The sequence below is a fragment of the Lepus europaeus genome, chromosome 21 (genome assembly GCF_033115175.1).
Source record: "Lepus europaeus isolate LE1 chromosome 21, mLepTim1.pri, whole genome shotgun sequence".
Classification (NCBI taxonomy): Eukaryota; Metazoa; Chordata; class Mammalia; order Lagomorpha; family Leporidae; genus Lepus; species Lepus europaeus.
Genome location: NC_084847.1, coordinates 56,991,709 through 57,016,372, shown reverse-complemented (window position 1 = coordinate 57,016,372; position 24,664 = coordinate 56,991,709). Strand labels below are relative to the sequence as shown.

The following is a 24,664-nucleotide window of genomic DNA, read 5'->3' as shown; positions in this document are numbered from 1 at the left end:
ACGCCAGGCCCCCGCCCACCAAAGCAGCTTAGAAACGCCCACCAGGCTCACCTCCCAGCCTACCCCTCCCCCGCAGATCCAGCCCCTGACGCCCTGCCCCCACGTTCCTGTCCAGCTGAGGGGGTGGCCCTGCTCTCTCGTGTGGATTCGAACCTGTGCTGGCCCGGCCCAGGCATGCTCTGCCCTGTGCCTCATAGAGACGTCTCCCCAGCGAGCATGAGCCAACTGAACATCTTCCCCCTGCTCCTGCCTCCTCCTACCTTAAACCCCTTCCTCCCTCACCACCGTCTGCCGCTCACCCTGCCCCAGCAGTGCCAGCCTAACCAGGAGGAGACCCCCAGGTGCCACGGAGACCAAGCAGGCTTCCGCTGCCCTCACCAACCTGTCCAGAGTGGGCAGTTCCACCATTAGTGATTCATTCCTTTGACTGGGACTTCTGAACAAGTGTCACCATGATCAGGGATGCTGGCCGAGAGCAGGCTGGGTATCATTGTTTGTTCTCCTGCATCTCCGAGTACAAGACATCGAGGCCCAGAGAAGTTAAGGAACCGGCCCAAGCTCTCTCCAACACGGGTTGTGGATCTGATCTCCGGTCTAACAAGACACAGTCCCTCCCTCCAGGGAGGACAAAGGATGGGGCTCTGAGCCACGGCATGGGGAAGCATGGGGAGTGACAGGAAACAGAGGAGCCAGCAGTTCCTGGATATGGATGTCTGAGCTGGGCTTTGAAGGATGAGCAGGAGTTCGGTGGGTAAAGGGGTGACCCCGGTCCCCAGCAAAGGGACTGACACCTGACAAGGGGCGGTGCACCAGGCTGACTTGGGGACAGGCAAGGTCAAATGTACAAGGACACAGAGCACCGGCCCAGGCACCCGCTTAGCCCCCATCAGCGTCCGCTCATCTGTCTCTCGGGACGGCGTGACTCCTATCTCAGCCCAGCATGGTGCCACTCCTCGGGAGGTTTCCTGAGTCAGGGATCGGGCCCAGGTCAAATCCTCTCTCCAGCCCGCCCTCCCCTGATGCTCTCCAACCTGACCCCAGCTGGCAGAAGACACTTGGTGAGCGCTCACACCTACACGTGTGTGCCCGGGGGATGGAACCCAAAACCTAGCCCAAAAGCCCCTCCAGCTCAGAGGCCACCGGTTTGGGGGATGTGCGTGGACGACGACTGAGCGGCGGCTTGGACGCATGGGACTGCAGGTGGAGGAGCCCTGCTGTGGCCCGGAACGTGCCAGAACCAACCCCGAGGCAGCAGCACCTGCCCCTCGATCAATCCTTGCAAGGGCATCATGGGATACGGATCTTTGGGCTGATGCAGACGCCTCACCAGGGAGAAAGGGGAGAGTGTGAGTGGCGTTACTGGTGGAAGATTAGCATGTCCCACACGAACGGACCCTGTTCACGGCTCCCCGGCCGGGAGAGGCACAGAGGCTCCATCACCAGGGCCCAATGCATCGCCAGTGCATTGGGTTGCAAAGAATCCCGACGTCTCTCACGGGCTGTGATTGATTGGTGATGTCTGCCCAGGTCGCGGACATTCACCTTTCCAGAACAGGCTCCTCCTCCCCCCACCGGGGGTCCCCGGGACCCTGAGAGCAGCCCATCTTGGCCCATCCTGCCCCCTTCTCTGAGTATGTGGATGCTGGTTGTGGTTAGTAAACACTGGTCTAAAACAGAAACGCGTTACAGGGTTACTCTCCTCTGCACAACGACTAAGTGCCCGCCCTCTCCCGGGGGACCCCAGGGGCAGTCTGGCTGCCACCAGAAGCGAACGCAGCCCCATCCAGATGGCCCCCACTCCCCACCCCGCCGCCCTGTACCCCCGGAGGGGTGGTCAGGCCGAGGCACCAAGCTCCTCCAGCTGGGGTTTCCGGAACGCCTGCAGCATCCAGGAGCCCAAAGGTGTGTGGCATCTGGGCCACCTCACTTGGACACCTTGGTCTGCAGGGAGCTGGGCAGGTAGAGGTACCTCCAGATGGCATAGTAGTGGGTGCCGGCACCGAGCGCCACAAAGAGGTGCCAGATGGCGTGGGCGAAGGGGATCCTGCCGTCACTCTTGAAGAACACCATGCCCAGGCAGTAGAAGACGCCGCCGGTCATCAGCTCCCAGATGCCCTCGGTGTTGGGCTGTGGGCAAGGACAAGGGCGGGGCCTGGGTCACGGGGTTGGAGGGACAGTCAGCCATTCCCCAGCCACCCAGACCACAGGACACGCAGGAGACAGTGCTGACCCAGAGCTCCCGGCTTGGAGCCTTGCAATGTTGGCACCTCTCCCCCGACCTATGCTCAGACATCACGTGCTCCATCAGAATTTCAGAGTATTTCTGTGGCTTTTTCGCTTGTTTCTATTTATTTATTTTGAAAGGCAAAGTTGGGGGGGGGTCTTCCATCTGCTAGTTCACTCCCCAAAAGGCTGCAACAACTGGAGCTGTGCCAATCCAAAGCCAGGAGCCAGGAGCTTCTTCTGGGTTTCCCATGCAGGTGCAGGGGACCAAGGACTTGGGCCACTTTCACTGCTTTCCCAGGCCATAGCAGAGAGCTGGATCGGAAGTGGAGCAGCCGGGACTAGAACTGGTGTCCCTATGGGATGCTGACACCACAGGCAACAGCTTTATTCCCTACGCCACTACAACGGCCCTGGCTTCTTATCTTTTCTGAAAAGCAACCCGTCTGGGACACGCCCAAAGAATTCAACTCAGGGACTCACAGGGCCACCTGCACACCCACGCTCACAGCAGCATTCCTCCCGGGAGACAGAAGGAAGAAGCAACCCCGGGAGCATGATGGGAAGAACGGAGGCACAAAACGTGAGCCAAGGCTCGGGGCCACCTCGCAAAACTCTGACGCCTGCCACCATAGGGAGCGGCGGGAGAATTCAGTCCCAGCACAGACGCCCTCTGAGGCCCCCGTTCTACCACTCAAGACCCTTGGGGCCTCAACTGCACGGGACCATGAGGAGCAGGCTGGTCGCCGGGGCCGGGAGCAGAACAAAGGATTCGCGCTTGCAACCTGCAAAGACCGGAAGGTTCTGGAGGCGGATGGTGCTGACAGGAGCGCAACAACGTGAACCAGGGCCGGCGTCAGGGTGCCGCGGGCAAAGCCGCCATACTGGAGCGCAGGTTAGGTTCCCGGCTGCTCCACCTCTGATCCAGCTCCCTGCTAATGCGCCTGGGAAAGCAGCGGAGGACGGCCCAAGTGCTGGGACCCCTGCACCCACGTGGGAGACCCGGATGGAGCTGCTGGCTCCTGGCTTTGGCCTGGATCGTCCCCAGCTGTTGTAGGCCCGTGGAAGACCTCTCTCTCCCTCTCCATCACTCTGCCTATCAAATAAATACATGAATAAACAAACCCATGTGCTCAGTGTGCGGTGAACATCAGTTCGGGTGGTACGCGCTATGTTGTACGCTTCTCGGCCCCATGGGAAAGTAGCAGGCATTGGGCAGCCACGATGTCACAGAGCAGAGCGCCCAACTCCTGCTTCTGACTCCAGCTCCCTGCTAAAGGGGGCAGCTGTGACGGCTCCAATGACTGGGTTCCTGCCACCCAATGGGAGACTTGGATTGAGTTCCCCACGTGGGGAGTGAACCAGCAGATAGAAGATCTATCCATCCATCTATCTATCCATTCATCTATCTATCACTATCTCTGAAATGGAAAACCAAAATAACACATGTCCACGGCAAAAAAAAATCTTAGTGGAAACAAAACAGAAAGTAAAATGCTGTGAAGTAGCCGTGGCCGACCTAAGCACCACATGCACGTTTTCATGAGCCCAGCAGGACAGGAGGGGACCGCGCAGGGTGACGAGCCCCCTTGCCCCGACTCCCTGGGGGAGCCACCACGCGCAGCATTGCACAGGATCCTTCCGGAATCTTCTCTGCACTCAGCGTACACAAACGCACTTCGCGCATTTGCACGGGGCCAGTTTTAGCTGAGTGGGCTCGGGCCCCTCCTGCCACTCTGCGAGGCGACTTCCTCATTCCGCACATTCGCGTGCCCCTCGGTCTGTGTGACGGCTCCGCGGTGTCTCAGTGCACGTCACTGGGTCCCCGAGAGCGTGTGACTGAGTGTGCAAACAGGCGCCACCCAGAGTCTTCCCTGCACTGTCCGGTGTCCTGCACACAGCACTCGGGCAGCGCCCAGGGCACACATCGCCCCCGTGTGGCAGTCACAGAAAATGCCCACGTCACCGCACCAGGGAGGTGAGTGAGCACGGGTACATTCTTCAGAAGAGAGCCAGACGACTGTGTGTGTCGGCACATCCACCTACACTTGCATGGGCCTTTTTCAAATGGAAAAGAGAGGCGGGCAGTGTGGCACAACAGGTGGACAAAGCGACCCCAGCAGAGTGCGGGCGGTCAAGTCCCAGGTCCTCCTCTTTGGCTCAAGTACCTGGGTCCCTGCCACCCACACAGGACACCCGGATGGAGCTCCTAGATTCTGGCTTCGACATGGCCTTTGGGGAGTGAACCACAGGATGGAAAATCAACCTCTCTCTCTCTCTCCCTCCCTTCCTCCTCCTCCTCCTCCTCCTCCTCCTTCTTCTTCTTCTTCTCTCTCTCTCTCTCTCTCTCTCTCTCGCTGTGCTTTTCAAGTAGATGAATACAATTTCTTAAACACGGAAAAGATACGCAACAAACTGTTAATGGTAGTTGCAGCCAGGAAATCTCACTGGGGGAGGAGGCTGACGGATGACATTTCCACACAGGGCGGATTTTCTGCACTGAATACGTAATTCAAATTCATCTAGAAGGCTACTCAAAAAGTGCATGGAAAACGGAATTAAAAGATAGATTCTGTTTTTACAAAAACACTGGAAACCCACGCAGATGGTTTTATAATACGTATTTCCCCCACGTGGATATGCGGTAGTGCAAAACGCATAATGTTAAAATGTCTACTTAAATAAGATCAAACATCAAGAGGCAAAAAGGTCATCTGTAAAAATAAGTCACAGGGAGACTGCTGAACAGGAGGCAACACGGGGATCTCACTGCCAAGTGTGGAAATTCACTGAAAGTCGGGGCCGCGCCGTGGCTCACTTAGCTAATTCTCTGCCTACGGCACCGGCATCCCATATGGGCGCCGGGTTTTAGTCCTGGCTGCTCCTCTTCCAGTCCAGCTCTCTGCTGTGGCCCGGGAAAGCAGTGGAGGATGGCCCGGGCCCTTGGGCCCTGCACCTGTGTGGGAGACCAGGAGGAAGCACCTGGCTCCTGGCTTCGGATCAGCGCAGAGCACCGGCCGTGGCAGCCATGTGGGGAGTGAACCAACGGAAGGAAGACCTTTCTCTCTGTCTCTCCCTCTCACTGTCTGTAACTCAACCTGTCAAATAAATAAATTAAAAAATCTTTAAAAAATTCACTGAAAGCTATAACAAGTACAGTGGTTTGGTGCCCCTACAAAACCAGACAGGCCCATCGGTGAGATCTGCCATCGCTCAGAGCCAGACAGGCCCATCCATGAGATCTGCCATCGCTCAGAGCCAGACAGGCCCATCGGTGAGATCTGCCATCGCTCAGAGCCAGACAGGCCCATCGGTGAGATCTGCCATCGCTCAGACACAGAGCCCCGGCTATGACTTTTACCCACAAGGAAAGCAGCCATCCAACCAGGAGATAATGGACAACTGGCTACTCCCTGGGGGGGGGACACTTGTAGGAGAAATCACAGTAGGAATAAAGAATTAAAAAGTTAAAAGCAGGGGCAAGGCCGGCGCCGCGGCTCAACAGGCTAATCCTCTGCCTAGCGGCGCCGGCACACCGGGTTCTAGTCCCGGTCGGGGAGCCGGATCCTGTCCCGGTTGCCCCTCTTCCAGGCCAGCTCTCTGCTGTGGCCAGGGAGTGCAGTGGAGGATGGCCCAAGTCCTTGGGCCCTGCACCCCATGGGAGACCAGGAGAAGCACCTGGCTCCTGCCATCGGTTCAGCGCGGTGTGCTGGCCGCAGCGCGCCTACTGCGGCGGCCATTGGAGGGTGAACCAACGGCAAAAGGAAGACCTTTCTCTCTGTCTCTCTCTCTCTCACTGTCCACTCTGCCTGTCAAAAAAAAAAAAAAAAAGCAGGGGCCAGAACTGTGGCATGGCAGGTAAAGCTACCACCTGTGACACTGGCATCCCACATGGGCGCCGGTTCGAGTCCCGGCTGCTCCACTTCCTATCCCACTCTCTGCTGATGGCCTGGGGAAGCAGCAGACGTGCTTGGGCCCCTGCACCCATGTGGGAGACGAGGAGGAAGCTTCAGCCTGGCCCAGGTCCAGCCACTGCGGCTGTTTGGGGAGTGACCCAGCGGATGGAAGACCTCTCTCTCTCTCTCTCTCTCTCTCTCTCTGTAGCTCTGTCTTTCAAATAAATAAAATAAATCTATAAAAAAACAAATGAGAGGGTTTGTCTCGACAGTCTGACAGACGACTAGGGCACTGCGGGTCCCCAGCAGCCAGATGCTAGGCGGGGAGTGGGGGTGGGGGATGGGTACTCACCATCGAAAGGATGACCAGGGCGGGGAAAAAGCCCATCACGACGTAGCACAGCAGCTCCACAAGCTTGTACCTGGCGGGAAGACACGCGGCCTCTGGGCCTCGGCACCGCCGCCCCGGGGAGGAGACGGGCGGGCAGGGACACCTGGCTGGGACTCTTCCACAGCGGGCCGCTCCCAGCTGCACCTAACCGGAGTGGACACCTGTGTCTCCTTCCCTGAGACTCGGCATCCACATGTGTAGGGCGACACACTCGAGCCAGAACAGGGTGGCAAACATCGGGCCTAGCACACACAAGGGCACTGCTGGTACTCAGCCCGTGGCAGGCATTACTATTCGATCCCGGCACCTTTCCCCACAGGGCCCAAGCAGCCACTCTGAACAACGCTGAGCGGCTGCAGCAGCAGTCCCTGCACTGGAGGGACCTGCGGTGGCATCTGTCACTCCCTGTGGCCCCTCCAGCCCTGCGTCTCTCCCCACGGCCATCACCCAGCAGGACAGCGAGCAGAGAGCCTGGGTCTGCCATCACCGTCTAGGGCAGGTGGATAACGGGTGCCCCCTGTTCAACAGACCTAAGGTGCTCTTAACTGTGGCCACACCGGCTGGAGGTGTCTGTGTCCATCCACGGGCCTCAACACGGGGATTCTGGGGCTACCGTGTGGCCCCACCTGCCCAAGGGCTCTGAGGAGGCCCTGGTGGGGCATCGGGGGGCATCCCCGCCCCCTGCCCGGGCTTACCGCTCGTGGAAGAAGAAGACGTAGACCGTGCCGACAGAGGCCATGATCCAGACCAGCCAGCGCATGTGGGAGGCCCACGGGCCCAGCTCCCGGAGGTTCAGCCTGGGGGACAGACAGAGCCCAGGGCACCGCCTGAGGGGCAGCCTGCACAGGAAACCAACCCCAGAGGCGGGCAGAGCAGTCGACAAACCCAGCCAGCCATCGCCGGGCAGGGTCCCTGACCCGGAAGGCCTGGACCAGAAGTGTGTGGGTCTGGGAGCCTGTGCACACGGCAGCAAAGGAATCGGCTCTTTACATGCACTGTGGCACGGGCGGTTAAGCTGGCTCAAGTCCCGGCTGCTCCACTTCCGATCCAGCTCCCCGCTAATGTGCCTGGGAAGGCAGCAGAAGGTGGCCCAAGTGCTTGGGCCCCTGCACCCACATGGGAGACCCGGATGGAGTCTGAGCTGGCCCAGCCCTAGCTGTTGCAGCCATTTAGAGAGTGAACCAGCGGATGGAAGATCTCTCTCTCTCTCTCTCTCTCTCTCTCTCTCTCTCTGTCTCTGTCTCACTCTGCCTTCCAAATAAATAAAAGAGATCTTTTTTATAAAAAAATGTAGATAAAGACATTCATCGCATCACTGGTCCCAGTCCCCAAGTGGCAGCCAGGGGAGCAGCAGGGGTGCGGCTGGCCAGCGCGATGTTGGCTGCTGGCATCCAAGACCACGCCACGCTTGACAATAATTAACTGAATTTTCAAACAGCTCCCGGGGAGACTCTGAACGTCTCCCAGCACAGGGGAAATGGTGATACTGAGGGCCGGCCATGGTCGCGGCAGGATTCGCCTCCCTCACCTCTCGCAGAGGTCTAGACCCTGACGTCCTCCCGTCCTTGGCCAAGGAGTGGACGGTCTCCAAGCTCCGGCTCTGCCCAGCGCTGCTCTCCCCTGCCCCTCCCTCACTGCGCCCTGGCTCCCCCTATGACTCCCCCCACCCCCGCCACAATCAGCCTCCACCCCTGCCAGAGTGCGGCGCCCCCAGTCCCGAACCACCACCTCCAACCTGGAGCTGTGGCCGACCGGTCCTCCCGAGTTAGGGTCACTCAGTGACCCGTGCCGATCCGACTCACGAAGTGCAATCGAAAGCAAAAAAAAAAAAAAAAAAAACCACAGCAGAGGGGAGGGGGAAATAAAGTCAGGAGCCATCTGTGGCCGCCCTCAGTTCCCCCGCCTTGCAGATCCCGTTCTGCACGCGGGCCGGCTCTGGACTAATCCAGGGACCCTGAGAGAACCGGCCTGGGGGAGCGCAATGTTGCATCTTGGCAGTAGAGGGCGCTGCGCAGCGCCACCTGGTGCCCGTGGCTGGCACTGCCTCTAAAGAGAGGCATTTTTGTCCACTGCGAAGCTGCACCTGTCCACTTAGGTACCCTAACAGCAGCATAGCTCGTGCCTGCAGCCCCACACGGGAGTTTAGGGCTCCCCAGGGACTTTCAGTCCAGCAAGCCTATTTACAAAGGAGCCATCTTCCACTGCCTTCCCAGGCGCATTAGCACGGAGCTGGATCGGAAGTGGAGCAGCTGGGACTTGAACCAGCACCCATATGGGATGCCACCATCACAGGGAGCAGCTCAACCGACGGCGCCACAACACGGGCCCCGTTCCTTACAGATGTCGGTCACCCTCACTAGTCAGTCCCTCGTCAATCATCCTCAATATTACGTTGTCCTTGTTCAAATCACTGGACAGTTCCTGATTCTGGAACATTGCCAGCAGTTTAAGAAGTACGAAGACCTGGCTGGCACTTGGTCACTGGGGACACCCACGTCCCACATCCCAGGACCGGAGTCCTCTCCCAGCTCCGGCTCCTGACTCCAGCTTCCTGCCAATGCAGACCCCGGGGGCAGAGGTGACGGCTCAGCCGGCTGCGTCTCTGCCACCCCTGTGGGAGACCTGGACTGAGCCCCGGCTCCCAGCTCTGATGACGGGAACTTCCTGTCTCTCTGCCTCCCAGGTGAATTAAGACAGAAAAAACACAGGACCACCTGCTTGTACCAACATGGACAAACACCTACACTGCTGGACACTGGGGGTCGGGCATGAGCCCCAAACCTACAACTTTATTATCTGTGCACGCAGAGACACACGTACAATACCAGTCTTGACTGGCTTTGTCTGGAATGGGACAGTTAAAGCTTGAGGGGTAGGGGAAGGAAGTCCTCTAACCTCGCTCTGGAATGTTTCTTGAATGAGAACGGCTACGTAAATCTACCCCTGCTGAATCTGATTGCCATCACGGGGAAGTTTGGTTTAAAGGCAAATAGATACCTCAGCTCATCGGCAGATACCCCAGCTCATCAGCAAAGAGATACCCCAGGAGCATCGGTGCACACTGGGCCGGGCATCTTTCCAAGAGTGCAAGGAAGCCCGTGGGCAGGGGCTGGGCACAGCACAGAGGAGCGGAGCCAGGGATGGGAGGGGGTGAAGGAGAGGGCGAGGGGCGGGAATCAAACCACGCACCTGCCATTTTTAACTGAAACTGTTAGATTTAATGTTTTTAAAGGGTTTATTCATTTTATTTGAGAGATTAACAGAGAGTGACAGAGAGCTTCCATAATCTGGTTCACTCCCCAAATGGCCGCAACAGCTGGGGCTGGGCTGGGCCAATGCCAGGAGCCAGGAGCTCCATCCAGGTCTCCCACGCGGGCGGCAGGGGCCCAAGCGCTCGGGCCATCACCCACTGCTGTCCCTGTGCATGAGCAAAAAGCTGGACCTGAAGCAAAGCAGCCAGGACCCCAAACCAGCGCTCTGATACGGGACGCCGGCATCTAAGCGGCGGCCTAGCCCTCGGCACCATGGCGCCGGCCCCTACATTTAGTCTTAACTCGGCTTTGCTCAAACACTTCATCACGAAGTTCACTGCGGCTCTGAAGTTAAGACAAATCATGGAAGGCGTCCGGAAGCTGGGCCTTTTACATTAAAGGTTTCCAGGCCGGCGTTGTGGCGTAGCGGGTTCAGCCACCACCTGCGACGCCAGCATCCACAGGGACACCAGTTCAAGTCCCGGCTGCTCCCCTTCCGATCCAGCTCCCTGCTAATGCACCTTGGAAAGCAGTGGAAGATGGCCCAAGTGCTTGGGTCCCTGCACCCACGTGGGAGATCCGGATGGAGCTCCTGGCTCCTGGCTTCAGCATAGCCCAGCCCTGGCTGCTGCAGGCATTTGGGGAGTGAACCAGGGATGGAAGATTTCTCTTTCAATAAACAAAATAAATCTTAAAAGTGTTTAAATGTTTCCATTGTCAGCTAACTCCGGATAGAACTCTGTTGTTTCATCCTGCTCCGGCCCCACCCTATCCTTCCTGAACGCCAGTAGCTGTACATTGTCACAGTTGGTAACACTCACAGTCTGTCCCAGGGCCCCCCCACCCCACACTTGTTCGCTGCTTGAGTAGTTCAGCCAGGTGCGCCCTACCCCCACCGCTGCCCTTAACGGGGTCGGGATTGTGTAGGGGGAAGAGGAGCAGGACTTCCTCTTAAACAGGTAGATTTTATTCCTGAAGCCATTTGTCCCAACACTTCTTATCGTATTCGTTTTTGTGGGTTTTTTTTTAAAAGATTTATTTATTTGAAAGGCAGAGTTACAGAGAGACAGGGAGAGGCAGAGAGAGAGAGAGCTCTCCAATGCCAGGAGCGTCTTCCAGGTCTCCCAAGTGGATGCAGGGGCCCAAGCACTTGGCCCATCTTCCGCTGCTTCCCCAGGCCACAGCAGAGAGCTGGATCGGAAGTGGAGCAGCCAGGCCTCGAACCGGCGCCCATATGGGATGCCGGCACTGCAGGTGGTGGCTTAACCCACTGCGCCACCGCGCCAGCCCCGTCCCAAAACCTTTTCATTCGCACGCTGACCCAGCGCCTGCCTATCGCTTCCATCTGCGTGATGACCTCACATCTGCCCCAAAGTCGGCCGTGGGAAAGCCGTAGCGGCGTCTCCGCCGTGTCCGGCATAAGGTGCCGTGGGCAGTGCACCAGGCAGCCTGAGCCACTGCCTCTGTGACCTCCTCCTGCCCAGCTCACTGCCGGCAGCACTTGTCTCTCTGTCTTCAACTCAATGCACTAGGGCCAGAGAAAAGCTGGGACATGAACTAGAACACAGGACAACCTGGACCCGCATTGTCCATCACTGTCCAACCTCAACGACAGGTGGCTGCAGAAGCTGGGGACCTCAGCATGGGGCTGCACACCAGCTTCTCCCAATATGAAGCCAGCGGTGTGCAATGAGTGTGCCCAACAGCCACCAGGGGGCGCTGTTTCGCTCCCACTCGCTCAGGATACATGTAAGCAACGGCTTCCAGTGCTGTACAGCAGAGGGCGCTGTTTCACTACCATCGTCTCAGGAAGATTGTGTGCAACAGCCCTGGAAATGCACACCAGGGGGCGCTGTTTAATGTCTCTCACACACACCCCACTCCATCCCCCCCACCCCCCACCCCGCCTTCCACCTGGAACCAACCAGGGAAGGTAATTTGAAAACTGGCTCCAGCCGCATAAAGCAGTCCCAAGCCTCAGCTTGTGGTCCGGCAGCCAACCCTACTGGCTCGGCTCATCTCTGACTCCCCGGGGAGCCCTCGCCTGTCCCCAGTGAGGACAGAGGGAGGCTCAGGGGGCCCCTGCAGCTGTGGGCGAGTGGCAGGAGCCCTCGGATGGCTGTGTAGAAGGAGGCTCAGGGGGTTGGGACGCACCCCGCTGCCGCTCCAGGCACCCCACAATCTTCTGGCTTCTCTCTGCACGGTGCTGGCTGTGGCTCCCTCTCCCCACGGACGCCCCCATCAGTATTTTAACTCTGTTCTCTGCTTTGTTGGGCATGGAGGAAGGCAGGTTCTGGGTCACCCTGATTCTTCTACCGGGCAGGTGCCTGACAACCCCCCACCGAGAGATGGCGGCCAGCAGTGGCCGATGTCCCCCAAACCCTGGTCTTCCCTCCTCTTTCTCCACCCTCCGGCAGCCACCGCCACACAGACTTTGCTGCTAAATGTCTCGTTCATCCACCCACACCCCTGTAGCCTGCATGGCCACAGCCACGGCCCCTGCACAGGACACCAAGCCCCGCCCACACCACGGCTGCCAGCCAGCCCACAACGCAAAGCCATCCACGTCCGGTTGCAAAGCCTGTGCCGAGGGTGGACCTGGCAAAACGGTTCTCCTGGCCCTGCACACAGGTGCATGGACGCCCACAAGGCCACCGGCCATGGTCACTGGCAGCACGGGAGCCACGCAAACACCCATCAGCGGGAGTACGGGATCTCCCCTCCCAGCACCACTGACCGCCTCCTGCATGCCACCCGAGAGGAACGAGGCACACAAGGGCACTGGCGGGGAGACGGCGGCCAGCAGGGCTGTGCTGTGGTGACGCGGTCCGGGCATGATGACTGCAGCAGGGTGGGGGCCGAGGGGGCGCCCCGGGGGCCGGTCTTGTCTCGTTTCCCGACCCGGTGCTGGCTACAGCCAGGGAGCACCCAGCAGAGGCAGACATGTGGACTGTGTGCATGGTGACACCTCAGTCAAACCCTTCCCGAAGCAGCCGCCGGGGGGCCGGTGTCCACGGCCCGGGGGCTTTATCACTGGGCCCAGCCCTGCCGAGCCAGCCGCGGGGGGGACTCCAAGTTCAATACTCCTCTGGCAGGTGCATTTTGAAGCTGACGATTCTGTGTGGCCCGCGAATGACATCAAAATATCTAAAATGCCCAGGGCAGAAAACAAGTTTCCCCACCCCCATCTAGGCAAAGAAGCCTGTTCACGAGCTAATCTGACGAAGAGACTCCTGCACTGACCACATCAGGAACCTCCCGGGGTGGGGTCGGCGCTGTGGCGTAGGTTAAGCCTCCCTCTGCAGCGCTGGCATCCCACGTGGGCGCCGGCTGTGCCGCGTCCGAGCCAGCTCCCTGCTAATGGCCTGGGAAAGCAGTGGAAGATGGCCCAGGTGCTGGGGCCCCTGCACCCACGTGGGAGACCCGGAAGAAGCTCCTGGCTCTGGGTCAGCCCAGCTCCAACCATTGCAGCCACTTGGGGACCAACAGACGGAAGCTATCTCTCTCTCTCTCTCGCTCTCTCTGTGTCTAACTTTCAAATAATAAATCTTTAAAAAAAAAAACTCCTTGGGCAGAAACCCAATAGCAAACGTGAGTGCTCAGAGGCAGAGGTGCAGATGCTGAGGGTGGCACACCTCCTCCAGGGAGCCTTCCTGAGTTTCCCACGGCCACTCTGGAGCCTCCTCCATGCTCCACTGACCAGCCAGAGCCTCAGCAACTGGGCCCCCAGCACTGCCCACACCCTGAGCAAGCACGCCCAGGCCCAGCCCTCTCCACGCTCAGGGGCCCAGCTGCAGGCTCCCCAAGCCACCAGCGAGCACCGGGAAGCTTGGGGTCTCTCTATTCTGAATGCCCCGTGCTTGTTCCTCACCCAAGCTGGAAACCCGAGTCACCCCGGTAGAGACGGTGACGCCGGAGCCGTCTCAGAGGACACCACGTAGTCACGTGACCAACGCCCCACCCACTCCCTCCCCCAGGACCCGCACAGTCCAGCTCTGGGAACCAAGCCCACAACGACCTGGCTCAGCCACGTGAGGCTGCTCAACCCACAGCTCAGGGGGGCTGCCCCCGGCCAGTACAGCAGACAGCTGTGTTAAACGGTGCACAACACGTTCACCACAGCCAAGGAGTAGAACATCCGTGTCGGAAATATGCACCAGCGAGGGAATACTATGCAGCTGTGAAAAAGAATGGGGCTAGCTCAGTGGACTAACACCGCCATGTCGGAGCGACCTCACGGAGAGCAGTGCACGAAGTAGGAAAGGCAGCCGGTTAGACAGTGGCTAAGATGCCCGCCTCCCACATCGGAGCACCCAGGGTTCAGTTCCTGGCTCCGCCCCCAACTCCAGGTTCCTGGGAGGCAGCAGTGACAGCTCGAGTGACCGGGTTCCTGCCACCCACCTGGGAGACCTGGATTGGGCTCCTGGCCCCTGGCTCTGGTCCCACCAAGGTGCACCTGTGAATGCATGCCTACAGGTGCAAGCCCTTCGGTGCACAAAACAACCCTGGACCGTTTTCACAAGAAACTGTAACCATTGGCCTCTGGGAGGGAGGGAGGGAGGGAGTCCTCACCTCTACACTCCGCCCCCAGCAGCCTCGGGCGGGCAGACCCAGGGGGGTGGGACTCACCAGGGCGCGTAGGAGGCCGCTATGAAGAAGTAGATGACCATGCGGTCAGACATGTGCAGACAGTGCTCCACCATCCTAGGGCACACAGAGAGCCGTGGTCAGGGCTGGGTGGCTGGGCGGGGCCGGCACCCCCAGAGCTGGGCTGTGCACGCGGTGCCTGCCCCTGGGGTGGAGGGGCCCGAGCTGGGGCTGGCTCGCCTCCAGCCAGCGCCACAACCCTGGGCCTCCGTCTCGCGAGCTGTAAGGGGGGTGGGATGGAGACGACCTCCCCTCCCCCAGCGGGGGTCCTCCTGCGGGGCTCGCCCCGATCCTCCTCATGAATCGAGCCACTAAACGTGCTTCTGTTTCCTGCGCTGGGCTCTTTAAGGGACTTCAGGGGAAGGGGGAGTTCTGTGGCTTGCGGAGATGCGAAACGGACAGAACCACGTGCCCCAGGAATCACCCTGGGCTCTGCACCGGCAGCCGGATCCCAGCCACCACTCGGGGAGCACAAAGCAGGGGGGACCCCAGCCGCCTGGGCAGGGGGCTGCGGTGGGGACTAAGCGAGCTAATGCTTAGCCCCGTACTTGGCAAACTCGAGCTGACTGGATGCTGCCCTCAAAGAGAGCTCCACTCTCCATGGACTTCGCCATCCGCCTTGCGGGCAGAGCGCAACGCTCCATCCACGTGACCACGCTGCAGGAAGTTCGTGGCAAATGGAGCGAAAACGTAAGTTCATTCTGGTGCAAAAACGTTTGAAATTCATGCATGTGAGGTGTCCGGACAAAGTTCATATGCAAAAAAAAAAAATTTTTTTTTAATTTGTATGCATGGATTTCAAACCTGTGTGTGGATTTCATTTTGCACCAAAATAACTTATTTTTTTATTCCATTCTCCCACAAATGTTTTGAAGGACCCTCATACGAAATAGAAACATTCCAGAAATAATTTCTACGGTTTTAACGGCACACTATGTTGAGGGGTGTGTGCAAAACTTGTTCCGTGCGCCACAGGGGAAGTAGCCACGCTGTCTACACTACCCTCCCACAGGTACTCACTCTGAGTCGTTTGCAAATCTACCTTCACGGTTTGAGACAGCCACAGGGCTCTCGGGCTGGGGCCCCGTGTGTGAGAGGTACAAGTGTTAGCATATGACCAGCGCAGCAGCCGGCCTCCCAGACTGCCCGAGCGCCCACTTCCTGTCCCCATGCACGCCTCTGCCCAGCCCCTGGCCACAACAAACAAGGTCAACTCAGGGGCCCTGGAGACGATGGAGCGTGCGTTCCCGGGCTGGACCACGTGAGCAGGGACCGAGCATCCCCAAACACCCACCACCAACCGGCCAGCCAGGGGTAGGGACAGCCTTGGGGGTGGGGCCTGGGGCCCCGGTCGAGAGGATGGCTTGGTGGGACCCTGGACAGAGCCACACAGCAAACTCCTGGACCGCTGACTCCCAAAGCTGAGATAGCAAATGTCTGTGGTTATAAGAAGCCACCACGCTTTAGGGGCTGATGCCGTGCGAGTTCTATCGCAATCATAAAAACTCAACAAACCCAAACTACAAAGGTCAGGGGCGCTCCCGCCCACCCTGCTGGATAACGGAACATGACTGGGGACCGACGTGGGTGGCCCGGGGAGGGGATGCCGAGGCCCTGCTGTGACGGGCCCGTGTCCTGCCCCCGGGGTCACCTGAGGTGGCTCTTCTTCCAGGAGACGGTGTGGAACACGGTGGACACCACGAAGAGGCCGCAGAGGCCCAGGCCGTAGATCCAGGCGGAGAGCGTCTCCCAGTCGTCGTCCGACAGGAAGTAGAGGTTGGAGCTGCCGAGGATGCTGGGAATGATCCAGAACTGCAGGGAGGAGGCGGTGCGGGCGTGTGTGATGCCAGGGGATGGAGGGCGTGGCCCCCCACGGCCCGGCCCCACACAGAGGAGTCTGATGGACCACATGTCACACAAGGTCCTCTCGAGGTCCCCTGAAGGCAGAGGAGCCAGCTTCTAGGCTGGGGGGGCACCAGCACCAAGGCATGGTGGGGGCAGGATCCTCAGTCAGAGGCCATCGGCCAGCCACCCACCTGCCCCTCTGCACACGGCCGACTGAACGCCACTGGGCAAGAGGGGGCGTGGAATCACGAACATTCAAACATCACTCAGTGGCACAGCAGGTTAAGCTGCTGCCTGTGACGCCAGCGAGTCATAGAAGCACCGGTTCAAGTCCCGGCTGCTCCACTTCCTATCCAGCTCCCTGCTCATGCACCTGGGGAAGCAGCAGAAGATGGCCCCAGTCCCTGTGCCCCTGCACCCACTTGGGAGCCCCGGGTGGAGTTCCGGGCTCCTGACTTCACCTGGCCCAGGCTGATCGTGACAACCACATGAGGAGTGAACCACTGGATAGAAGCTCTCTCCCTGTCTCCCCCTCTCTAACCCTGCCTTTCAAATAATTTTTTTTTAAAGAATCACTTTCCTAATTTTAACATGTAGCTTTAAAAAACAGAGACTGCATCACACTGTTTCATAATCTAGGAACAGAGCTTCCCTTCCTTGATAGTGTGTGTGTGTGTTGTTGTTTTTTTCCAAAAGATTTTTTTTTTTTTTTGACAGGCAGAGTGGACAGTGAGAGAGAGAGACAGAGAGAAAGGTCTTCCTTTTGCTGTTGGTTCACCCTCCAATGGCCGCCGCGGCTGGCGCGCTGCGGCAGGCGCACCGCGCTGATCTGACGGCAGGAGCCAGGTGCTTCTCCTGGTCTCCCATGGGGTGCAGGGCCCAAGCACTTGGGCCATCCTCCACTGCACTCCTGGCCACAGCAGAGAGCTGGCCTGGAAGAGGGGCAACAGGGGACAGAATCCGGCGCCCCGACCGGGACTAGAACCCGGTATGCCGGCGCCGCAAGGCGGAGGATTAGCCTAGTGAGCCGCGGGCGCTGGCCTTATTTATGTATTTTAAAGGGCAGAGGTACACAGAAAAGGAGAGAGAGACAGAGGTCTTCCATCTGCTGGTTCAGCCCCCAATTGGCCGGAGCTGGGCCAGGCTGAAGCCAGGAGCTTCTTCCGGGTCTCCCACACAGGTGCAAGGGTCCAAAGACTTGGGCCATCTTCCACTGCTTTCCCAGACCATCAGCAGGGAGCTGGATTGGAAGTGAAGCAGCCGGGACTCGAACCAGCGCCCACATGGGATGGTGCTGCTGCAGCACTACGCCATGGCACCGGCTCCTGGATTATGTGTTGTGCTCTGTGACCCGCCCCCCCATCCCAGTACTCATTCATTCATTCACTCATTCATTTGTGCCGCCGGGCCTGGCATCACTGTTGCTGGCCAGCACTAATGAGAGACCATGTCCAGTGAACAAAGGACTGAGCAGAGGGGCTGGGCCCTGGTGGCAGCTCCCCCCCACCATCCCCACAGGCGCCCGCTGCGTGGGCTGTGCCTCCTACTGAGTTCCCAGCCCCCCAGCTGCCCCCAGAGACAAACAGCAGCAGGGGAGTGCGGCCCCTCTTCCCTGGGGGGCGGCTGCTGGTGCCTGCGCCACTGTGGGAGCGGCTCTGATGACCCCCACTCTGCAGATGGAGACATGCAAGCTCAGAGCTGTGGCTGGACGGAGCTGGGCCTCACTGCCGGTGGGGAGCAGTGTAGACCTGACTCCCTGTGATGCTCGCGTGCTGAGCAGGGAGTGCCCGAGACCCTTCCGCAACACTGCCACAGCCCCCACCCCATGCTAGCTGCCCTCGCCCCATAGGCCTCTGGGGCACTGATTTGGAAACTGCCCCCACGGGACCCAGGGTGGCCTGGCCAGGAACGGTTTGCTGAATGACTAAGTGATGACTGCTACTTTCCAGCTAAGAATCCCGGAGGGCAATGAGGGCTTCGAGGGCCCAGGGCTCCTCGGGATCCGGGCAGGTGGGAAGTCCGGTAGTGGGGGCTTCAGCCAGGCTCCGACACAAAGGGCCTCACTGGGCGGGTTGGGCGGAGACAGCGAGAGCTCCAGGCAGACGATGCTGCACTGGGTACCAGGGAGCCGCTGACGGCCCTCGGCACAAAGGAGAGGCAAGCTCAGCCCGATGGACCCCAGGGACCGTCCCTCCCCTGAGGGCCACAGGGGACTCCAGGAACAAGCTCTAAGCCCCAAGCCACCCCCAGCCCCCCGCAAGGGCCCACTCACGGCGTGGGTGGCACAGTTGGCTGCGTGCTCGTATTCTGTGGGCTGGTACCGCTTGTGGGCAGGGACTCGGTGGTTCATGAACCTACAATGACAGGCAGGGTCTCAGGGGGCCGGGTTGGGGAGGCAGCTGCAGCCGGAGCCCCTCCCCCGCCCTCCCACCCACCTGCACTTTCCCAGGGGGAGGGGGAAGCACCTGTGGGACCTCTGGAATCTACAGTCTCCCACCTCAGCCCCTGCCACCCACGTGGAGACCTGGAGGCAGCTCTGGGCTCCTGGCCTCAGCCTGGCCCAGCCCTGGCTGCTGTGGCCACTGGGGAGAGAACCAGTGGGTGGGATGCGTGCGCTCGCGCGCGCTCTCTCTCTCTCTCTCTCTCTGCCTTTCGAATAAATAAGCATTTATAAAAACACTTCTGAAGAGCTTGTACTATGAAAAAAACTGCACGGGTTTCAATTTTTTTGCTCCAAAATAAATTAATTCCATTTTTCCACCAAATTTTTAAATTATTTATTTTTATTAGAGAGAGATAGGTCTTTCATCTGCTCGTGCACTCCCTAAAAGCTCACCATAGCGAGGTGTGGGCCAGGATGAAGTCAGGAGCCAGGAACTCCATCTGGGTCCCCCCCATGGGGAGCAGGAGCCCAGGTCCTTGAGCCACGGCCACTGCCTCGCTGGTGCAATAGCAGCAGACAGACCCCAGGGCGGAGGAGCCAGAACTCAGACCCAGACTCCGACACGGGGCACGGGCATCCCCAGCGGCAGCCTAACTGTTGCACCAAACGCCCGCCATTTTCCACAAACTTCTCGAAGCACCGGCGTCCGGCTCGGCTCGTGCCCCCCGGGAAGGGCCCTCCTGCCCTCCCAGGGTCACCTTTCCCCGGAGGACAGCCTGCTCTGACACCGTCGCTGGAGGTCACCGCCTGCTCCCCACCTCGCTCTCCAGCGCCCTCACCGTCCACTCCCTCTTGTGCTTTCTTTGGCTCGCGACGATTCTGGGGAGATTTACCTGTGTTGCTGGAGACAGAAGCGAGTTCTTTCCATGGCCACGTGGGTTTTGCCGCTGGCTACACCACGGACGGCAATGGGAGCTGCCGCCCGGGGTGGCTCGGCTCACAACATCTCCACGCACAGCTCTGGGTGGACATAATGCACCCATTTCTGCTGGAACCGGGATTGCTAAGTGGCCTTAAAAAAACAAACACTCCCAGGGCCAGCACTGTGGTGCAGGGGGTTAAACCCCTGCCTGTGACATCGGCATCCCATATGGGTGCCGGTTCAAGTCCCGGCTCCTCCACTTCCGATCCAGCTCTCTGCAATGCACCTGGGGAAGCCGCAGAAGATGGCCCAGGTACTTGGGTCCCTGCCACCCTGTGGAAGACCCAGATGGAGTTCCAGGCTCCTGGCTTTGGCCTGGCCCAGCACCAGGCTCTGTGGCCACTTGGAGAGTGAACCAGCAGGTGGAAGCATTCTCTCTCTCTCTCTCCCCCCAGGTCACTCTGCCTTTCAAATAAATTCATACGTCATTTTAAATAGATACAAACAAGCATTCCTGATGCGTTGGCGTCGCCCCCGTGTCCGATGCCTCCTCCAGGGGTCTGCAGTGCTCAGAGCTCAGGAAATGAGCTCACCCAGCGGCACCGAGGGCCTCACCAGGTCGGCTGACCTCTGAGCCGGGCACCATGGAGATGCGACTCTGTTCAGGGACAGGACGCCAGGCTGGGACCACACGCAAGGCCCGGCTGGAGAGTGGAAGGCATCCGAGAGGCGGGTGTGTGTGTGTGTGTGTGTGTGCAAGGTGCACACACTTCAGGGATTCCAGCCGGCAGGCAACCGCGCACCTTGGCCTCTGGTCGGCCTCATCCACCAGGGGGCGCTAAACTCAGCCAGACACAGCGAAACCCTGGCAGTGACTATGGAGGACCCATCCCCACCCCACACCAAAGAAAAGCAAGAAGCCAGTATGTGATGCAGAACAAAGGGCTCAATGCCGGACAGCTCACCGAGCACTTACTGAGAACCTTCTGTATACCGGGATCATGTTAGTTCCCTCCTGTATGTTGGCTCAAGGCACCTCCTGTATGCAGACTCCAAAAACAGGGCGGGCAAGGCAAGAGTGAAGGTGGGGGTGGGGGGTCCTCTAGGCACTGACCCTGACTCGCCCTGGGGGCTCTGGGGTCCTGGTCCCCCTTGGCACCCGGATCACTCCACAAGTGCAATGCCACTCCCCCCATCCACCTGCTCCCCCCATCCACCCTGACGCCCCACCAGCCCGAGCGCCTGCCCTCTCCCAGGCAGCCCGGGAAGCTGTCAGCGAGCAAGGCTGGCTTCATAAGTCAGCGTGTGACAGGCTCCACGGGCCCTCTGCCACTCACACCTGAAATCCCAGCCCCGGTACCCGTGAGTGGGACCTTATTGGGACTGTTGCCATCCTACATCTTTGTTTTTTAAAAAAATTTTATTTATTTTATTTGAAAAGTGGAGTTACAGAGAGGGAGAGGCAGAGACAGAGAGAGAGGAGTCTACCAACGCTGGCTCACTCCCCAAATGGCTGTGACGGCTGGGGCTGGGCCAGTCTGAAAGAGAGGACCAGGAGCTGCTTCCTGGTCTCTCGCACGGGTGTGTCCTCTGCTGCCTTCCCAGGTGCGTTAGCAGGGAGCTGGATCTGAAGTGGAGCAGCCGGGACTCGAACCTGTGCCCATAGCGGGTGCCGGCACTACAGGCGGCAACTTAACCTGCTATACCACAGTGCCAGCCCTCCACCTTACATCTCAGCTGATGTATTTACGGGGTGGGCCCCTAATCCCGTACGACTCATTATATGGTGTTGGTCCTGGCTGCTGCTCCACTTCCGATCCAGCTCCCTGCTAATGCATCTGGGAAAGCAGCAGAAGACGGCTCAAGTCCTCGGGCCCCTGCACCCACGTGGGAGACTTGCATGGAGTCCCAGGCTTTGGCCTGATGCAGCCTTGGTTGTTGCAAGGGGAGTGAGCCAGTGGATAGAAGAAATCCTCCCTTTCTTTCAAATAAATAAGCTTAAAGAACAGACAATGTCACGTGACAAGAGAGGTGCATGGCAGGCAGCCACACCACGATGGGGGCAGAGCTGGGAGCCGAGGCAGTGGGGAGGGGTCTGGAGCAGAGTCCGCCCCGAGCCTCCCTCCCCACAGCACTGCGGGCCACCACTGGCCGGCCGGGAAGGGACGGGGCCAGCACCGTCCATCAGGGTGAGAACCGGAGGCTCCGGCCGAGGGACGGCTCCTCTTGCACCTGCCACCAGGCCCGTGGGCCCCTGCCTGCCCTGCTCCTTCGGCCAGCCGGCCACCAGCTCCAGCCACGCAGGTTCGAGGGTGATGTCACAGTTGCCGTGGCAACCTGGGCAGCCACTTATTCATTTCTGGGCTCCACAAAACTCCCCTTGTCTCTCTCTTAGGCGGCAGCATCGCTGGGAGAGAGAGAATTCAGGGAGGCTGGTCCAAGAGAGAGCGTTCTCACCACCCCAGAGACCCCGGGCCAGCCTCTGTCTTCCCAGGCCGGCAGAGGGAGACGCTGAATTCGCTTTTCCCAGCTACCGGCCGTTGTGCTGACACGGCTATTTTTTTTTTCTTTTAATGAACTTTGACCAACGTGGTCACGTGACCACTGCCACCCTCCAGCCCACGCCTCTGCTGCTTTCGGAGCCGGCCTCTCCTTTAAGAAAATGTAGAGAGGCACGGTGCATTTCAGAGGCCAGTGAATGAACGCCCAGCCAGGTTAACTTCTATGCCAGGAAAACACATCTAAGACAAAATGGCCTGGAATCACAAGACTGACCCTGGGCCAGGTGGCATCCCCCTTCTTGGGGACAGCTCACAACCTCTGGCCAGGGCTCTCCCCAGCTCGGTTGCCTCCTTGGCAGGAAGTAGCTGCTGGGGTGCAGCCGTGTGGTTGCATGGTCCCCTCTTTGTAGTGCCAGGCAGTATCCCAGGTGACCCACCCTGGCCCCCACCAGGAGCGGGAGGAGAGCCTGTCTTTAACAGGGCACAGGCACAAATAAAACTCAGACTGTCTCAGATCAGGGCAGCCGTGGGCCAGCATGGAGGAGCCGGCATCCCATGTGAGGGCCAGTTTGTGTCCCGGCTGCTCCACTTCCCATCCAGCTCCCTGCTAATGCGTCTGGGAAAGAGGCAGCAGGCAGCCATGACCTTGGGCCTCTGCACCCACGTGGGAGACCCGGATGGAGTTCCAGCCTCCTGATTTGGGGCTGGCCCAGCCCCAGCCATCGCGGCCATTTATGGAGTGAACCAGTAGATGGAAGATCTCTCTGTTACACTGCCTTTCAAATAAATAATAAATAATCTTTAAAAAAACAAACACCTGGGCAGGCATTTGGCAGAGCAGCCGGGATGCCACCCAGGACCCCAGCACCCATAGCAGAGGGCCTGGGGTTGAGCCCCGGCTCGGCTTCCTTGCTAATGCTCACCCTGGGAGGCAGCAGGTGGCGGCCCAAATCCTGGAGTCGCTGCCACCCACACGGCAGAGCCAGGTGGAGTTCCTGGCTCCTGGCTTTGCCCCGCCCCAGCCCCGGCTGCTGTTAGCCATCTGAGGAGTGAACCAGCGGATGGACAATCCCTCTCTGCCTTTCAAAACAAATTAATATGACTTCTAACGCTGGCGGCTTCTGCAGGGGCAGCCCCTCTGTCTCCCACCCCAGACTCACGCCTGCAATTCTCACCCGGGTAGCCAGTCACCACACCTCGGGGCCCTGCACTGGAGAGCTCCTGGGCAGACACCCCCACGACGGCCTGGGTGACCCCGGCCACAGCTCACGCCATACACCCAGCTCTGCCTCTGCCCCTGACTGCAAACCTGGGCACTGCTCCCCATCCACCTGCGTCTTCCTGGTTCCAACCCAGAGCCAGGCGAGCAACAGGCAGTGCTGGGGGAAAGCCGAATCATCGGTTCCCGGGGTGCAAGGAGAAGTCGGCCACGGTCACCCGAAGCCCTCGTGGCGCAGTCGCGTTTCCGAGTGATCTTTCCAGAAACACAATGAAAAATGGCAGGGTTGAGTGTAGGCGTGCCGTGGGCGTTCCCGACCAGGGCTGCGGGCAGCCACGGGCACGAGGGCCCAGCCTCCACACCCCACGCGGCTTTTGGAAGACTCTCTCGTGTGCACGGATTTCGGGTGCTTTTTGCACCAAGGTAAATGCATCTTTCCATTCGGTTTTCCGTGAAATTCTGGAAGCACCCGCTTATTTCCGTAGCCTTGGAGAACGGGCAGCCGGGCTCCCCTTGGCAGTGACACGGTGGGCAGGAGCCAGGCCCAGCCCCAGAGCGGCTTCTGCACTGCTCCCCCCACCCCCAGCCCCGTGAGTGAGCGCAGGCCCAGGAAGCTGCTGTGGCCGCTCCACCCCCACCCCCACCCCGGCACCCGGGGCTGGGCCGGTGCCTGCCTGCGGCGACCCTGAGTCCCTGGGACAGAGAACTAAAGAGATTTGTCCAGGCTGCCGGACAAAGGGGGGTCTGTCTGTCTGCGCCACAGAGGCCAAGGACAGCCCAGGGCTGAGCTGGCCCTGGGCCCCCGGGAAGCCTCCCCTCCCCCCAGCTGGGGCCCCAGCCGCTGTATCCATTCATGAGTTCAAGGCTCCCCTGGATGCCAGCCGGCTGCGCCTTGGCTCGGGAAATAGGCCTTGGGCTGGTGCCACCAGGACAGTTATGAGCTCTAGGTCCCAGGGGACAGAGCTGGGGACAGCAAGGGGAAACTGAGGAAGGGGCCGAGGCTGGGCTGGGAGCAGGACACAGCACAGCTGTGCCACAGGAGCTGTTCCCCTGGTGGCATGGTCCACCTATGGCCCCCTGGACCTGTGGCAATGACCAGCCCAGCTTTGCCACTGACCTGCAGCTCCCTGGGAACTCCCCTCCCCTCTGGGAGCAGGACACCGCTCTCTCGCTCTCTCTCTCTCTCTCTCATTTCTCTTTAAAGCAGAGAAACAGGGACAAAGACAGAGCTCCCAGGCACCGATTCATTCCCCGAATACTTGCAACAGCTGGGGCTGGGGAGTGACCCAAGGCCAGGACACTGCAGCTCCGTCTGGGACTCCTCTGTGGGTGGCAGGGACCCAAGGACTTGAGCCACCACCTGCTGCCCTCCAGGGTGCACACCAG

General features: G+C 59.5%; 1 protein-coding gene across 1 annotated transcript; it reads right to left on the bottom strand.

The window, feature by feature from the left end:
- Window positions 1-1,923: 1,923 nt before the first annotated feature.
- MMD2 (monocyte to macrophage differentiation associated 2) lies at window positions 1,924-18,603 on the bottom strand. Its single transcript, XM_062180414.1, has 6 exons — window positions 18,526-18,603; window positions 16,060-16,220; window positions 14,391-14,465; window positions 7,206-7,307; window positions 6,472-6,541; window positions 1,924-2,127 (listed from the first exon to the last, which is right to left on the bottom strand). The coding sequence occupies exons 1-6, from the start codon at window positions 18,601-18,603 to the stop codon at window positions 1,924-1,926; spliced, it is 690 nt and encodes a 229-aa protein (XP_062036398.1).
- Between the last annotated feature and the right edge of the window lie 6,061 nt (window positions 18,604-24,664).

Coding starts and splice junctions, on each gene's coding strand:
- MMD2 (XM_062180414.1), bottom strand. CDS start 18,603: ATGAACCACCGAGTCCCTGCCCACAAGCGGTACCAGCCCACAGAATAC. Junction 14,466..16,059: donor TGGAAGAAGAGCCACCTCAG/GTGACCCCGGGG, acceptor TGTGTGCCCTAG/GATGGTGGAGCACTGTCTGC. Junction 2,128..6,471: donor CCCTGGTCATCCTTTCGATG/GTGAGTACCCAT, acceptor CCTTGCCCACAG/CCCAACACCGAGGGCATCTG.